Below are 17,350 nucleotides of genomic sequence, written 5' to 3' on the forward strand. Positions count from 1 at the left end.
CCAATAGGCTCATGCCTTTGTGGAATGTGAGTGATAATGTAGAGCTGTAAATATTGTTCTGCAAATAAATCATAAATTGGAGAATCTGAACAATTCCAGTGAATAGCCATCTCTTATTACTGCTTTGCATGGCTTTGGCACATTTTCATGTTTCCTTGATCATTCCAGATGTAAAATCTTCTTTATGATAGTCATTCTTCATGAAAACAAGTATGTTTTGCCATTTGGTTCATATAAAAAGTGGAGAAAGCATGGAAGCCATGATTCATCTAAATTGATATCTAAGATGAACACAGCAGACTTGGACTTAAAAATTCTCAATCATTAGCAAGCCATTTCAAAAGAAAGCAGAGTAAAGAGAAAATTATAGGACTTACAGAGAATTATAGAGAATATTTAGGAACAAAAACATGTAAACTAACGTTCTTTCATTTTCCTTCAAAGCTCACATAATGTAATTTATGAAAAATAATGCTAGTACAAGCAATTGGCAGCAATTCATAGTGGTCTAACACATGTATACAGTGCACATGCAATGCAGTTTACTTCCAAATAAAATGCATTTTTGGAAATGAATGTTAATTCTGGGTTGCTCTTTAAAGTGTAGGTTTGATGGTATATTTAATCTGAGGAAGGTGATCATGTAAATATAGGCAAGCCCTAGATGCGAGAGCTGAAAAATGCAAAAGTGAAAGTAAAGGAATGAAAGTCTTCAGTACCTCTGCTCATTGGCATTTTTAGACCAAACATATAGTTCTCATCTGTTTTAATACCATAGCAAACACCCATGTAAAAATTTTATCTTCATCTTTGTGGATGTTTTGGTTTTGTTGTGTTTGTCTTAATCACTGACTTGAATTTTATTGCTTTCTTGTATTTCCAGTGATTTTTAACCATAACTCAGTATTTTATGTGGGTATATTTTATGTATGACTTGAGTCCATTTGAACATACAATGATGGCTTTCCTGTACCTGTAGGCAAGAACACTATGTCCTTCCTATTGTCAGTATTCTTGCTTTGATGTCTTAGCTTAAGATGACTTTTTAGAAAATACTTAGGATGTGGATGGGATCAAGCCAGGCTGCAACTGAAACACTTTCATAGTATTAGGCAAATTCCACAACTCTCTGAACTGCTAACAAAGAGTCTGGATCTCAGTTGCATAGCTATGGATAAACGGTGATTAATGCAATTGGCTGGCTGATTGCTGGTTTGGTTTGTCTGTTTTCCAGTCTTCTCTGGTATTCAAATGCGTATTTCTCTAAAATCAGCATAAGTTAGATCCATGAGGGTTTTTATGCCTCTGTTGGAAATCCAGCCTTAATTTCTAATTCTGGAAACACTGGCATATATGTTTAGGTTTTAAATTTTAACTTACAGCACTGAAATGAGTTTATCTGATGTTTGTTGTCAGGTCAATGCAGTCAAGAAATGGATCTTTATCTGTTTCTTTTCAGCACATTGTACTTGATGGTACATTATAGCAGTGAAATAGCAACTTTCATTTGATAAGAAGAAAAATTCTGTCTGTTTTACTTTTGCTTTGCTAACAAAGCAAGCAAAAAAAAATTAAATAATCTGTGCTTTATTTTTTCTTTCTTCAAACGGTTTGTGCTTCTCCTGTTCTTTCTAGACAGGGTTAGAGTCAAATACTGCCTTCATGAGGTTTTGTCCAGACTCTAGTTGACAAAAGGTGCCCTCCAGCAGCATGTACTACTTCTCATGGTGTTGCCAGTTCTTACTGCAGCACGACCACAGGAGTAATCCTGAGTCTTAAACCTTTGGGGTTTTGATACTTTTCGCTCAAACCTTGATGGAAATATCTGTTAATCATTAGCATTTATTTAATACTGTATTTACTCTCTCAAATTTTCTCAAAGCTATTTTTAATCTTTAAAAGTATGTATTACTTAGGTTATTTCTGAATCTAACCTCCCACCTTTTGTTAATCGTAATGCTACAAACACATTTATAAAACTAAATTGATTATTTCTTATTTGAGAGAGGTTCCTTGACTGCGCTGCTGATCAAGAATTCTTTCTTTGGTTGAGCAAATGCACGTTATACATGAACAGTTATTTGTTTTCATTATAATGTTATTTTATTGTTTCATGAATCAGTAACTTTTTCAGTGCCAATGATTCCCATTAATTACATGCCTTGATTCATTATGTAGTTTCTGGTTTTGTAGTACCGTATTCATGTATACCTTGTTTACATTGCCAGTATATTTATGCTATATTATTTTTACAGTTTCCAGCAGTCAATCATCCACAGTCTTTAGAGAGAAGATACTTGGGAATTTTAAGTGGTGTAATGCTTGATCTTATGAAGGTAGGAAAATGTGTTTTATTTTCTGTCTGTAATATGTAGAGAAAGATGAGACTTTCTGTATTTGTTTCCCAGTATAATACATCTTAAAAGTACTTGTGAGCTTCCTTTGAGATATTTTGATACCACCATTGTTTGTAGCAAGGCTTGATGTTTCCTAGGAATAAGGAAGAAACACCCCTTGCAAATGCCAGGAGAGTGTTCAAGTTGGACTGATTTGATAAACAATATATAATGCAGAAAAAAGAATCACTATCATTTGCAGCAATACGCATTCACACTGACATACATTCAGATGCACAGGTTACCTTAGTAATGCTGGAGTATGAGCTCTCAACCAGTAAAAAATTTAGGTAAATCTACAGAGTATTTAGGCTAATCTGAGTTGATCATTTGTTGTTGGAATAGCATGAGGATGTGGACAGTTGTCAAAGACAAATTTGAAGCACAGTATTTTTTTTTTAATCTAAGCCCTTAATCTGCCTGCCTTCCTTCACCTCTACACAATGTGTATGCTAAATTACTCTTCAGTCCTGTTTTGGAACAAGTCAGCTAGTTACCCATGGCCAAACTAGGACATGGTCCTGAGAGAGTTTCTTACAGGGGATTAGAGTAAAGTAGCTGCCCTCAAAATGGCCAAACATCATAAACCATAGCACTATATATTTGTGCCATGTTTCTGGGTATGCAACATGTATTATTGTTTTTATTATTATACTATAAAAACATCGCATGGTAGGCTGCAGTACAACCCTCCCTTTATTTCATCCACCGTAAGCTGAAAAAAGAAGTTATAATGTCAAAAATTAGGTTTAGAATCACAAGGGTACCACCTAAGAATTAAAGGCAATCTGGGACAAGCATGAAGTGTGGCTATGGCTAATCAATTCTAAACTAAATGAGTGGTCCCAAGCCCATCTGTGCCAGTTGTCTTGGAAACCAAAGGTCAGCTGCTTTGGGGTATACTTGTGTGTTTACTTGCTTTTAGCAGTACTGATGCAACCAGCAGAAATACACCAAATTTGCTCTACTCTTTTCTTCAACACAACTGGTTCAAATTGCTTTCATTTAATCTCCCTGCCTTGTGAAAAGAGTCAGCATAGCTTTTATCTTGGTTTCATGGAGTCTGCAAAATGAGGTACCTCAAAACCTGCTGGTTTTGATATTGTACCTTCTCTTCTATTTTTTAATTCACAGAAACTTTTTTCTGGAGTCATGGTTAGCTGTAGCTCGAGCTGTAGTAGCAGGTATTGCAGAACAGCAATTTCAACATCATTCTTCAGACAACTGTTACACATGCTGGTGTGAGATTTATTTTAATTTTATCCTAATTTTTATGTTTTATCTCAGTGTCTTCTGGGTTCTTTTGGTGTGATTTAAAAGTTACAAAGTTGTCAAATGAAGCACTGGAATTTTAGGGAAGCAAGTTTTCTGTCCGTATTTCTCCCTATGAGGTGGGAAAGGTGAGGGATTCTGTACAGGGGATACTTTGTGTTTGACCTACATTACGTACTTCAGGACTTGGAACGTTTGAAAGAATAAGCAAAAGACTACAAGGAACAGAAGAGACTTGTGGTTAAGCAGCTACAAATGCTGCAAATACTTTGCTATATGTCTGTCTCTTCTCCAGACACTGGACAGTCTGGCACATGTCTGCGCTTGGTGTGTTTCTCATTATCTACATTCCCAGGGATACCTCAGATCTGATTACTAGATTACTCAATAACCTACACTTCAATTTATGCAAGCTGAAGTAAGGAGTTATTGATGTATCTCTGTTTAGAGAGCATTTCTGGGCTAGATTAATGAAGAGACACGCATCTGGCCCTGTTGGTTTCTTACTCCTTCCATCTTCTTCACAAATCATGCTGTTTTTCAAGAATGTATTTTGGGGTTGGGAGCATGTGATGACTTGGGCAAAAAGGCATTGAGTATTTCAGTCTTTTTTTAATATCATCTGTCATCCAGTTGTCTCCCATATTCAGCTGCAGACATGCATTTACTCTGAGTAGTTGACTACTACAATATTTGTAGAACCTCTTCTTTCTACCCTTGGTGTTCTTCATTTGCCTTACCTCCAACTGGACTCGAGCCTTTGAAAGCGGCCTAACCTTTGTGCTAACACAGTGCTTTTATAATCTTCACCTTTGTATCTTGTCCTTGATTCTAGTTCTAATACACTCCTGTTTTGCATTTTTGTTCAGTAAGAAACTCCCTGTTTAGCCAGTCTGACCTTATGCAAATTTTTGAGATCTTCTGTACAATTAGATGATTTGTTACTGAACTCTCAAAAAATTTCTTCAAAAATCAAGTGGCTTTCTTGCATGCCTTTGATCTAATGGCAGTTTTTCAAGAGCTTTTGCACAGTTATTCCTTATAGAAGATTAAGTTTGCTATCCTGGCTCCCATCCCTGATGCTTCTCTTCCCATCCTTCCTTTGACTCCTAACTGTAATCATCTCATGGTTACTACAGACTGTCTTCTCTGATTTGTCACCAGTACTTTACTGTTGGTGAGCAGCAGGCAAGTGGAGTCAAGTTTTACCCTTGGCTGATTTGCTTCTCCAGAAGTTCCACTAGGAAATTGCCGCCAAGATAGTTTAGAAATCTTGGTCTGTACTCACTAATCACTGTAGTGATTATCAGTCACCAAGGAGGAAAGAGAAGTTAATCGTTCAGTACAGTTTGCCCCTTGAGAAAGGAAGATGCTGCATATCGTATGTCCAAACTACACAGGAATGTAGCTTGCCACTTGCTTTATTTCCTGAGCATTTTTCATTTTGAAGTGCCTAGATCCTGTGAAGGGAAAGACTGTGGGCAAGTAGCCGAATACGATGTTAATGCATATACAGATATGCATAGCACATGTGTATACACATGCACGTATACACAGTGTTGCTCTCTAGTCAACCTATATAACCCTTAAAAAATAGTTATTCTTTTTACTTAATAGCCATTCAGACTTTTATCCTTGCTGACAGTAGTGTATGTTCAAATATTCTAAAATAAGTTTTGTATTGCCCTGTTCCTGTAAGAAACATTTCAGACTTCTCAGAATAGTTTTACCAGGTGTACTTGAACCCTAGAAATAAAAATCAGAACTCTTACATTTGTATTTTTTAAAAAATACTAACTTTAACAGATTATTTTTGTTTGGATAAGAATGTTACCATATGCTTGTTCTGCTTGTTAAGCCTGTTTCATTGTAGCATTTGTTACTGGTAAATTTAATAATTTTCATTCTAAAAAACATTTTTGCAAGGTGTATCTTGAAAAATATGTTTAAAATATATATGATTAAAACATGTATAGGTATATACATAAAACATTTTAAATTTTTAGCTATTTTTGTATTCTAAACATTTTAAGCACATATATATAACTGTATGTATGCATACTTACATTCATTATATACATATATATGTTTCATTATAAGCAAGGCTGAGAGCTTCCATCTCTTAAGTAGAACATAGGGGGGTTTTAAGTGTTTATCTTGTAGCCTGTGTAGTTTAATGCAAAATGAAATTAGTTTAGCAGTTGCATCTAATCACAGAAACTCTGTAGATTAAAAAACTATCCCAACAATGTTCTGAATTTTGTTATATTTTTTGCTGATGCAAATACAGATACTAACATTTAAACTTCGGGATTTGTTTTCCAAAGAACTTACTGAAGTTAGATCCAGCAGACAGATATTTGACAGAACAGTGTTTGAACCATCCTTCATTTCAAACCCAAAGACTTTTGGATCGCTGTGGGAGCTCACCTTCACGGTCAGCTAAAAGAAAACCGTACCACGCGGACAGCAACACATTATCTAACAGGTAAACATAGTCATTTCACTGTCATCACTGACATTTGGTCTGCCAATGAGTTGCTATCATGCTTACATAAACCATCGTCTACAAGAAAAGTAGTCATTTGACAGTTTAGGCATATTAAGACATATATACATGTTGACTGTCTGAATGAAGGAAATAGACACAGTTTTACTGTATCATAGCTACTCAATCTGAAATTTTTGTTAACTTTTTTGCATCAGGCTGAATGCTTTCTGTAAAAAATAAAAAAAATAATAAAAAAAGACAACATTCAAGCCATTTCTGCATATGACAAGGAAAATTAAGTCGGTTTACCTGTCTTAAAAACATGTTAGCCTTTTTCTTAAACAACACTGGCAATTTTGTGGCTTGGAGGGTTCCTGAGATTCCAAAGGAATGCTCTTTTCTTTGGAACGCTACCATTATTGTACATGTGCAAATCTGTCCAAGGTTTTGATATTTTAAAGTTCAAAATTTGCACAGATTTTTAGCAGCTAAGTGTCCTGAAAACTGTGTGCATTGGTCATGCTCCAGATTGTGGATGAACAGACTTTTTCTGTTGTGAATCAAGTGTAGTCTACTTGAACTTAACTCAGGGTGTATTTGCTCAGCAACTCCCTTGTTGGACCCACATAGCTTGAGAGAAGCCAAGTGGTTTTAATACATGAAGGAACCAGGTTTACTGGTGGATAGAGACTTCAGTACAAAAAGCCTCATGGTATTCCTCTGACAAAAGCTTTTATAAAGGCCACCCTCTGAAGTATAGTAGAATAATAGTGGATTGTAATTCTAGGCATGTTTTTTGATGGTTCTTCCTGTGAGATTAAAAAAAAAAATTACCCTTTTTAAGATTTGGGATGATGGAATATACACTCTATACTTTTTCAGAGATAAATACCAAAAAAGCTTTAGATAGGAGATATCTTCTTAGGAGAGAAGTTTTACCATTAGAGATGTGGTGTCAGAAAGAGGCCGCATCGAAACGTAGATCCCTGGGGAACTTCCTGCCTAAAAGGCTTGCCCAGCAGCTTGATTTAAAACTACTATATTCCTTATATTTCTAAGTTAAAAAAAAACCAAACAACTTCATTTTAACTAAAAAATATTTTAAACTGTCATTAAAATTGCTAAATTTTTATAAACTGTAATAGAGTGTAATACAAAAATTCTAGGTATATAAATGGCTAGCATTATCCACTTATAATTATCAACAAGATCAACAAAGGTACAAACTCATCTGTATAGTGAGCTTTCGCTTTAACACCCAGTAATATCTCTGAGTTACATTATCATAGATTTGATACAGAAATAAGTCAACTGTAAGTTAAGTTAACCTGGCATGCTAACAAGTACCGCTACAGCGTTGTTCAGACATGGCTAGCTTGCAATGCCGGAGTAAGTTCAGAAGCAGAACTGGTTTTATGCCAGAAAACCTGAGATAATAAATCCTGTTCAAATAAATTCAGTCTGAGTGTTTGCACAACTAACTCATATCTCAGTCCCATAATCCCAAAACCGAGAGCTGGGAAGTAGAGTAGAGGTTAAGGACATCACTAAGTAGCTCTGGACCAAGTCAGTCTGATTGCTGAACATCTTGGATGCAGCTTTGGAGATGAGCTAGTGTGCCAAGAACTGGGATAGTGCCAAGTTCAAAAAAAAGCTGGCGTTCCTGTGGTAGACATGGGTTTAGGTTTGATGTTGCAGGGCTTGCTCTGCTGATCTGAGATGAGGCTTACTCTATCTGGATGTCTTTACCAGCACAATAACCTCTTTTCCCCTCCCCCTCCAAATCAGACATACATTAGATGGCCTGGAGCATTGACTGTATCGAGTTTTTTTGACACTGCTGACGTATTTTATTGTCCTACCTTCACTTTGATATGCCAGGTGTATTTAAGATTTTTTTTTAATGAATATACAGCTAATTTTCATAATGTGGTGCTTACATATTGATGTGCACATATATTACTCACATGCTAAGTGTGTAAATATATGTTGGAATTTCTATGATTGGATTTTATATCCTCCTATTTTTCTTTGTCAGCAAAATCCATTAACCAAAGCTGAGTTTTTTTCCATCAGGGTATAACCAGAAAGAAACAACAGTGTACTACCACTTGCAAATCTGTTATTTGAGTGGAGCTTCTGATGCCTAGTTGGCAGTATTTGATCTTATTGCAGTTAAATTTTGTGGTTTTAAATGGCAACTCCTTTCTGAAATTAGTATACTTTTGTTGAAATTATTATATTATGAATATGTAATATGGTATATTAATGCTTCTTTATGCATTTTAATGTAGAAATCAAGCCAGCAAAAGTTCTGCTTTGCAGTCACACCACAGATCAAACAGCAAGGATATACAGGCGCTAGGTGCTGGTGGGCCAAGAGAAGAGGGTCTTCCAGCAAATGAAAGCTTTCTAAATGGAAGCCTTTCTGGAGCCGCACATAGTCCAATGCATGCAAAAAAATCAAGCAACACACCTGGATCTGGCAACAAGGATCTAGCCAATAATAACATGCCGCATCTTCTCAGCCCAAAGGAAACAAAGGCAAAAACAGAATTTGATTTTAATGTGGACCCAAAAACTCCTGATGGTTCAGGCTCAAAATACCTGAAGTCTAACACCAGATCTCAGCAGAACCGGCACTCATTTATGGAAACTTCTCAAAGCAAAACGGGGACACTGCAACCTGGTGATAAGCACAGTCGCCACAGCTATATTGATACTATCCCACAGTCTTCTAAGAGTCCTTCATATCGGACAAAGTCAAAGAGCCATGGGGTTCTGACAGACTCAAAATCTGTGGGCAACCTCTCTGAGGCCAGAGCCCAAGCTGCAGAACCAAACAGCAGTAGGTATTTTCCATCCAGCTGCATGGACCTGAACTCTCCTACCAGTCCAACTGCTCCTCGACACAGTGATAACAGAACTATGCTCAGTCCATCCGGAAGGAATAACCGCAGCGAAGGTACCCTGGACACCAGAAGACCACCAACAAGACACTCCAAAACAATGGAGGAGTTAAAACTGCCAGATCACATGGATGGAAGCCATTCCCACTCTCTATCTGCTCCACATGAATCTTTTTCCTATGGTCTAGGTTATACCAGTCCTTTTTCTTCACAGCAGCGCCCTCATAGACACTCTATGTATGTGAGCCGGGACAGAGTGAGGTCAAAGGGCTCAGAGGGTGGCTTAAGCATAGGGCAAGGGATGGCAGCCAGAGCAAACAGCCTGCAACTGTTATCTCCACAGGTGCAGCATAAGTCACTCACAAGATCTGTTGGCTCATCACGAGAAGACTGTACGGATGATACTAATAGGGTTAGTTCAAAATGTTGCCTATTATGGAAGGCTTACCTTCCTCTCTGTAGTTCATGTGGGACAGTGTCCTGCTTTCTGTCTTCTGTTTGCAATTATTTGTTTATTTGTCATGATGTAAGGAAGGGGATGTTGGGGTTTTTCTGAAGGGCTAAGTATTTCAAGTGCAAAATGAGAGGCTGTTTTATAAAAATGGTCTATGAATACCATTCTACTTCATTAGCAGTTCCTAGTCTTTACCTAGAATGTCTGATGTAATTTTTATCATACTGTTTTGCTTAATTAACCTTATTTGTGTTTTTATTTAGCTTTTCTCGTATGTGTTTGTTTGCATGTATTTCTGTTATGAATGCTAATGTTAATTTTTGAAGTGATATTTTCATGCACTTATAGCAGGAAGCTATTGCTGAAATGCCATAGAGGAATATCAAAACTTGCAGTGTCTGTTTTGCTTAGTATGATAAATAACTGGGTTAGCCTAGAGGTCTTATGTTGGAGAAGCCACTAGTAAATTGATCCCTTACAGGGATTACTGTCACTAGGTATCGTGTTATGTTTTACTGTGAATATTGTTTAATGAGTAGAGGAGGGGCTAGTTCTTCTATTGACTTACATTCCTTACACAGCACTTCTGAATTATCTGATGCTTTACACACCAGATATGTAAAGATGACTGCATTTGTCCACAGATCTTTAAATTGCTCTAATATTGACCAAAATTGGAGCAAAATAGTGCAGACAGAAGTACAAAAATGTTTAGTTCTGTATACGTACATCTGTGACTTCTAAGGAGAAAACACCTAGTACAGATTTGTTGACAAATTGGAAGAAGTCAAAGAGCTGCAAGTATTATTTAAGGTCTAAAATAATTCTTTATTATGAGAAACTAAAAAACCCTGCCTACTTAGTTTATGTATAGCTGACTTGATAGTGGTCTATAAATACCATTAAAAAGTTTTCAGATAGCAGTTGCCTCTTCATTCCAAGAGGGAAAAAAAAGATGTGATATGTTTTTTCATACTTACCACATCTCCTCCATTCAGGACCATGTGTATTCACACACAAGAAAAGATCTCATTAAAATAGGAGAAAATACAACAACAAAAAAAAAGAAAAAAAGGAAAGAAAACGCTACTTAGAAAGGATTACAGCAGCTCCGTTTCAAAACTTTTTTTGTGTGTGTGTAGTCATTTCTCATTTCAGTCAGGTTAAATGTTACATATTCTTTAGGATGTTACTGTAAAAAGGCAATAGTACCAACATTTTGATGTTTGATTTGCTTAAGGTTTTGATTATAAAAGCTCATGCTACCTTGTATACTTCAATGCATTAGGATCTTTTTCTGCATGATGGAGCAGATATTAATTTGATAAGTAATTTAGATTTAATTTCATTTTATGCAGAGGCAGATTGTTTTTATCGGATCATTATTTGGTTTTTGATAATTGACGAAATTTAATGAGAGAAATTGATGTGTATTTAATTGCTTCAGTTTTTGTTCATTTTCATTTGCTTTGGAATACCTGATCATCTGCAAAGAACTTACCTTTATCTTTATAGTCAGTATTTTTAAAATTAAGCCTTAAGTCTGTATTTCAACCATCAGAAGTCTGAAAGGAGAAATACTCTTCTGAAAAGGATGGCAAGTCTGTAAATTTGTCTGGTTTTGTTTGTTTATTCTACTTTCAATAACAAATCAGGGTTAAGTTGTCAATCTTCTTATGACTTGTAAAGGCATTTTCACAAAGAAGGCATTCTTTGGTTTTCCCTACCCTCCCCCCCTTTTTTTCCTTCTGCATTCTGCATTAGAAATCAGAGAACTTCGGTTCCCTCAGGATTACTGAACTAAAAAATCAGAATAACATCAGTGTTCTCAAAGATTCTACACTGGTTCCCTATTATATTTTTTTTTTCTAGTCAGGTCTGCTGGTTCTCTCTCTCTTTCTCTGCTCATATTTTGTGAAGATCCTTCTCATCCATGTTTCGAGTTTCTCACTGGTTTCTCTTTTAGCGCTACCAAGTCCTTTTAAAGAAAAACTTTGTTTGCTACATATTACTTAAAAAAAAAACCCATAACAAACAAACACATACAAAGCAGACTTGCATTCCGTATTACTTTTAGGGCTTTTCAAGTGTCAGTACAACAATTGCTTAAAGGGTTCTTTTTAGTTTTAATTTAAATGTACACAAAAGGGGGCAAGCAGAAGAAAATCAAGCACAAGTTGCTATTGCTGCCTTATAATTGTAACACCTGCTGACAAAGAAGAGATGTCTTACATGAGTAGTAATCTAATCAAATGCTTCAACCTCTTGTAAATTTTAGAAGTATTAAACTGTGTTTTAAATCAGTGCTGTAGCTGCACTTCTCATCTTGGCACAGTTTCTAGGGTTGCGTTAACTGTGACAGTGAGACCAGATCTTCATTAACAAAAGGCAAAATAGATTTTGTGAGTCCCTTGTAAAGTGAATTGAAATAACAATTTTTAATTCTGGTTGGGCTTTTTTTGTGGATTTGTTTTGTTAACATTTTTCTTGGACATTGTAGATATAAATTCTTACAGGGGTTTCAGTACAGTTTCCTGTGGGTTCTTGCAGAGAGCATTGAGTTTTATGTGGTTGGTCCATACCGCAGCATTTAAGAGTGGGGTTAAATCATATTTCCTGGCAAATTACATACATACGGATGTTTCTAAGGGCTTACTTAAGCTTTTGCTTCAAGTACTTCCAGGAGGTACTGCATTCAGTAGAGTAAGTTAGAGGTTATGATATTCTTTTTGCTATCCTGTCTGACTTAATTATTTAGCTTATAGATTTCTTAGTTCAGGAACACGTCTTATTTTGCATTAAGTAGAATTTGTGACTGTTGGTACCTCTGGGTACTACTGTGTAACAGGTGATAAGAGAAAGTGCTTTAGTGTTGCAGTTGTCACAAATTATATACATTTCCTGTTTGCGTTTTAAAGATTACCAGTAGCAGAGTGACCAGATTCTATCAGAAATTAATTTAGCAAGGCCTCCAGTAAAAGCTTCCTCCAGAGATGTTACAGCTGTCTTTCATTCACGGCAAAAATCTGAGGGTCTGAATCATGCTTGGGACTATAAAATTACAAGTAGGAGGGAAAATTTTGTCAATGCCATTTTGGAAAAAGCAAGCAAGCAGCAAAACCAGATAATTGTTGATTACATAGTCTCTGAGTTGATATTGACAGTTGTTAATACCATGAAAGGAAAATCATATGTGGTTAAGTTTGGGGTTTCTTGCTTATGTATGTCGGTTAAAAACTGCGAATCAGTTTGTAATCCTTCATTTTAAAGAGTTGATCCTTCTTTTGTTTAGGGTGGGGCATATCATGATCCACACTCAGAAGATGGAGCATCTACTAAGGAGAATAGAATTCTGTATAATGACCCTGTTCCGAGAAGAGTTGGCAGCTTTTACAGAGGTAATTTTATGGTGGATCTTTGAAAATTAATCAGGAATTTTAACATGGAATGTAATGTAAGTAGTAGTAATTGATACAGTGAAGTATCATGAACAACTAAAAAAATTCATTGGAAAAAGAATTGTTACCTCACTTTCAGAGACTTGAGTTGACCTGCTAGGTTTTATGCAGTAGCTGTACTGGTATCATATTATTTCTTTCCAACTGATAACTTACTTTGATTGAAAAGTATATCCAGTGCAGTAGCTTGTCAAGCAAAAGGTAATTTATCAGGGGAAGTTGAACAAAATAAATTAGTATTACCAGAGTAAGCAGTTCATTAATGTTTTTCATTCATATTTTACATTCTTATTAACACTATATCTAACACATTTTTACTTGTAACACATTGACATACTTACTGATCTATTTCAGATTCTGTGGTGCATGGAACTGTAATGCTAGGTTTTAACTGCTCAAAACCTAGGCTCATTTATTTTGTTCAACTTACTAAAGATCAGGGTTTCCTACGAGTAAAAGCACACATATAATCCCAGTTAAGGATAAATAATAAAACAGGACCATGCATGTGCATATATATTTTTGTGTATGTGTATGTATATAAATACAAATAGATATTAATCATAGAATCATAGGCTGGTTTGGGTTGGAAGGGACCTTAAAGCTCATCTAGTTCCACCCCCCTGCCATGGGCAGTGTCACTTTCCAGGTTGCTCAGATCAGGTTGCTCAGAGCCCCATCCAGCCTGGCCTGAAGAGTGCCAGGGATGGGGCAGCCACAGCTTCTCTGGGCAACCTGTGCCAAGGCCTCACAACCCTCACAGTAAAAAACAGTGATTTCTGTTATGGTACTCAAAAGATGGTGATTCCTGAGCAGCTGCCTCATGGCTAAACCTGGGTAATCCTCTTGAAAAAGACAAGGCTGGTAAGAAGCTAATTACTGCCCTGCAAGTGTTATGAGGCTTGTGGGACTCCCCTGAACCTTAAGAAGTCCCAAACAGCTACAATTCGATTATGAGTCGCCTAATAACCTCAAGTAGAGACATAAATCTCCCACTGATCCTCTTCAGGTTGATCGGTTTGCTGTTGACGTGATTTAGACACGTTAAAATCTGCAAGTCTTCACAAGTGTCCTACTGCAATCTTAAAACCCGTGTGCAATATTAAAGATTGTACTTTTTTAATGCTTTTGAGTATAAGGTTTTACAGCATATGCAACAGAGAATCCTTAAAGATCCTCAATCCTAATTGCTTTTCTTAATTTTTAAAATATACTTCTAAAATTGGACATGGATTATCCTTCTTTTTTATACATAGCAAAACAAGTTCCAAGGAAGAATGACTTTCCATAATTCATGTGTTGAGGGAACTCTAGGTCTGAGGTTTATTCAGTTGCTTTTTATGAACTAAGGGTTTCTTCATCTTTAACTGTATCTATGAAACAAATACATTTTAGTTTTAAGACTTAATTATTGGTTTTGAAAAATGATACTGTATTTAAATAATACATTGATAACAGTATATGCAAAAGCTATGGAAAGAAAAAGTCATTATGAAACTTGAACAAAATCTTACAGATTCAATTTTGATAGCTAATGTAGTGTGATGCTGCAGTAATGCTACAGCTAGTGTCTGATCAATTTTTAATCCAATGCAGGTATTTCTGGTGATATTCATAATTCTAATAAATTTATGTTGTGGGTATGTGTAACCTGCTTTGAAAAATATATAGTACCTGATTTTAATTATTCCATTTTTAGTGAGTAATTCTTAATCCTAGTTATGTTAAAATCCAAAGTATTTTTTTTCAGGATGGGTACTATTTTATTTTTAGTGTCTAAGTGAAGACAAAGTGTAAACTGTAGTATTTTGTGTCTTTAATAACAGCATTCCAGTGTTTTATTCTATTTCCTGTTTTTAAATATCGGTTGCACTTCTGGTTCCCTACAGATAGAAATGTTCTCAAATCTACTAACAACTTCCCCAGGTTCTGATGATGGTCTCATTTTACACCTTATGCTATGTTGCAAGTATCATAAAGCAACAGCTTTCCAAATTGCAAAAACAGTGTGGGGTTTTTTTCAGTCATACATAAAGTGCAACTGTGTCTTCACTCTCTTGTTTCTGTAAAAGAGGTATAAAAGAAGCAGACAACTGCAAGATGGGATTTTTGGCAAAGCTCAGGATATATTGTTTGTTATTTCCCTGTTCAGTTCCATCTCCACGTCCAGAGAGCACATACATAGAGAATAATGTGTCAAACAGAACCTCTGTGTTACCAGCAGACACCAGCACGGTGGGAAACCACTCAAAGAGACAAACCACCTTTGATACTTGGTGAGTTGTTACTTACACAGATGTGTAGAGAATGGCAGGAAAAAAAAACCAGGATTTTTAACAGGAGGGAAAAAAACACGTTTTTCTCAAAGTTTGCAATTACCTATACATGCTTAGCTGCTTCCTCTGACTATGCTGATATAGCATTGCATGTTTTCTGTCCCCCTTTGAGCAACAAGAAATACTTCATTGCACCATCACACTTGAGGCATTAAAGATTATATACTTTTGTCCAGTCTTTCCTGAATTTTTTCACGATTAATCTTTGATTAAAGATAATAGAAGGTGCTTGTTTTGCATATAGTATGGATAGCAATGCTGTAGCTTCATCTGTGATTCCAGAAGCATGAATTGTCAGATAAATGGAAAAGATATCAAAATGCATGTTTCCCTATCTAAAATAGAACTGTATTAACGAAGAATATAATATTCACCCTACAATGGGGACTGCTGCTCTTTTTGCTTACACACCACAGAAGGAAATCTGTACATTCTATGGAAAAATGGAAGTTGCATCTTACTGGCATATATTGAATTTAAAAGATCAAAAGTATCACATGGTTCCATTATATAACATAGAACACTTAACCATAATTATGCTAATAGTATGACAGTATATGCATATCTTTACAGGACTTGAAGGGAAATCTCTTAATTCTGTTGCTCTGAGAGCTGTTCAGCTCTAAAACATTTTTAATCTTCTACTTTGTTCAATCACAGCAAAGCACACTGAATAAAAATAAGCAAATGGAGTTTCGAAGAATTGGTAGGAGGAATGTATGCATTTGTGTGGTTCAACTATGCTTTGTACCACTATCTGAAACACTGATCTCTGAAAGTGCAATAAGATCATGTTATCTAAAGAACTGTTCCTGTGGTTTGTTGACTTAATGTGTTTTCAGATGAACAACCTGTGAATTACCTGCTTAAGAAGTGGGTGCAGGGTGGGGAAGGGAAACAAATGTTTCAGCTTGTGTTCAGGTTATATGCCATGTAATGGAAGATGTTTACTCCAGAACCCTTGTCACCTGCTCTGATTCACTAGAGTCTGCTTCCTATCCTTCAGTAGCTCTACCTACATCCATTTTGTGGAAGTTAGCTGAGGAATCCGATCATTTATGTAAAAAGGTGGTACTTATGTTGTGACTTACGTGGCTAAAGAAGGTATTTATTCCTGCTGTTGAACCCTTTTACATATTTTGTTGTCCTTACTGAATCTTTCTATCTTGCATATAAAATAAGCCAGCTGGAATCTTGTTTTGCTTTATATATCATTCAGCAATATATTATCTTTTATTATGTGGTCAGTGGAAAGAAACATGTAATGTTATTTTAACTCTGAACTAATAGCATGTGTTATAGAGCTGGTTGGGAATTTTTGAACTAAGTATTTTTCTTTGCTTACAATGCCAAATTACTGAAACAAAAACTTTTCAAAGGAACAGACTGAAATCCACTAACCTTTCATTGGGAAGATTCTTCAGCTCCAAGGTGGAATTGCCTGTCAAAACCAGGGATACACTCAAAATAACAAATATTCTGAGGTCAGCATTATTTTTTGGAATGTGAGGAACTCGAGTGCAGGGCCTTTGTTCTTCATTAAGTAAACCAGAAACTTGAACCTAGATCTTAGATCTAACAAGTGAACGCTCTCAAGCAGAAGTTGGAGATTATTCTGGAGCACATTCTCTGTTTCCCTCAGTATATTCTCTTGAAGCTGTTTCATCTTGTTGAAATAGTGAGAGGACCACAGAGATGCTGAATATGGCCTAGTGAATAAAGCCCTTCATTAACTTTTAGAGAGTTAGGTTCCAGTCCTTGATCCACTTAATGTATTCAAATATTTTCACAAAGTGGAACAGCTCCTTTGAGAGAAGAACCCACAGAAGATTAAGCATTTCTTCTCATGAAATGGGAGGAATAGCAGTGCCCGCAACACCAAGTTACTGCTATTTTGGCATACCTTTAGCTTTCTCTTTGCTTTTCCTACTCCCTATTTTCCTGAAGTGTTTCCTGCCCAGCTCTACATGTTAACTCTGTGCAAGTTGTCCAGGCAATGGTCTAATGTTGTTGCAAAATCGTTCTGTGCCATAA

General features: G+C 36.1%; 1 protein-coding gene across 2 annotated transcripts in view; it reads left to right on the top strand.

Moving 5' to 3' along the window:
- CDKL5 (cyclin dependent kinase like 5) overlaps positions 1-17,350 on the top strand; it is a 132,159-nt gene that overhangs the window by 101,740 nt on the left and 13,069 nt on the right. For both annotated transcript variants that reach the window (XM_061453201.1, XM_061453202.1), the window contains exons 10-14: positions 2,256-2,336; positions 5,996-6,156; positions 8,454-9,480; positions 12,815-12,920; positions 15,133-15,256. In XM_061453201.1, coding sequence (XP_061309185.1) covers positions 2,256-2,336; positions 5,996-6,156; positions 8,454-9,480; positions 12,815-12,920; positions 15,133-15,256 — 1,499 coding nt within the window. The remainder of the gene's footprint in view (positions 1-2,255; positions 2,337-5,995; positions 6,157-8,453; positions 9,481-12,814; positions 12,921-15,132; positions 15,257-17,350) is intronic.

Source organism: Pezoporus flaviventris, unplaced genomic scaffold, assembly GCF_033815535.1.
Source record: "Pezoporus flaviventris isolate CSIRO_AGI_PZ_B2104156 unplaced genomic scaffold, CSIRO_AGI_Pfla_v1 ptg000015l, whole genome shotgun sequence".
NCBI classification, from domain to species: Eukaryota; Metazoa; Chordata; class Aves; order Psittaciformes; family Psittacidae; genus Pezoporus; species Pezoporus flaviventris.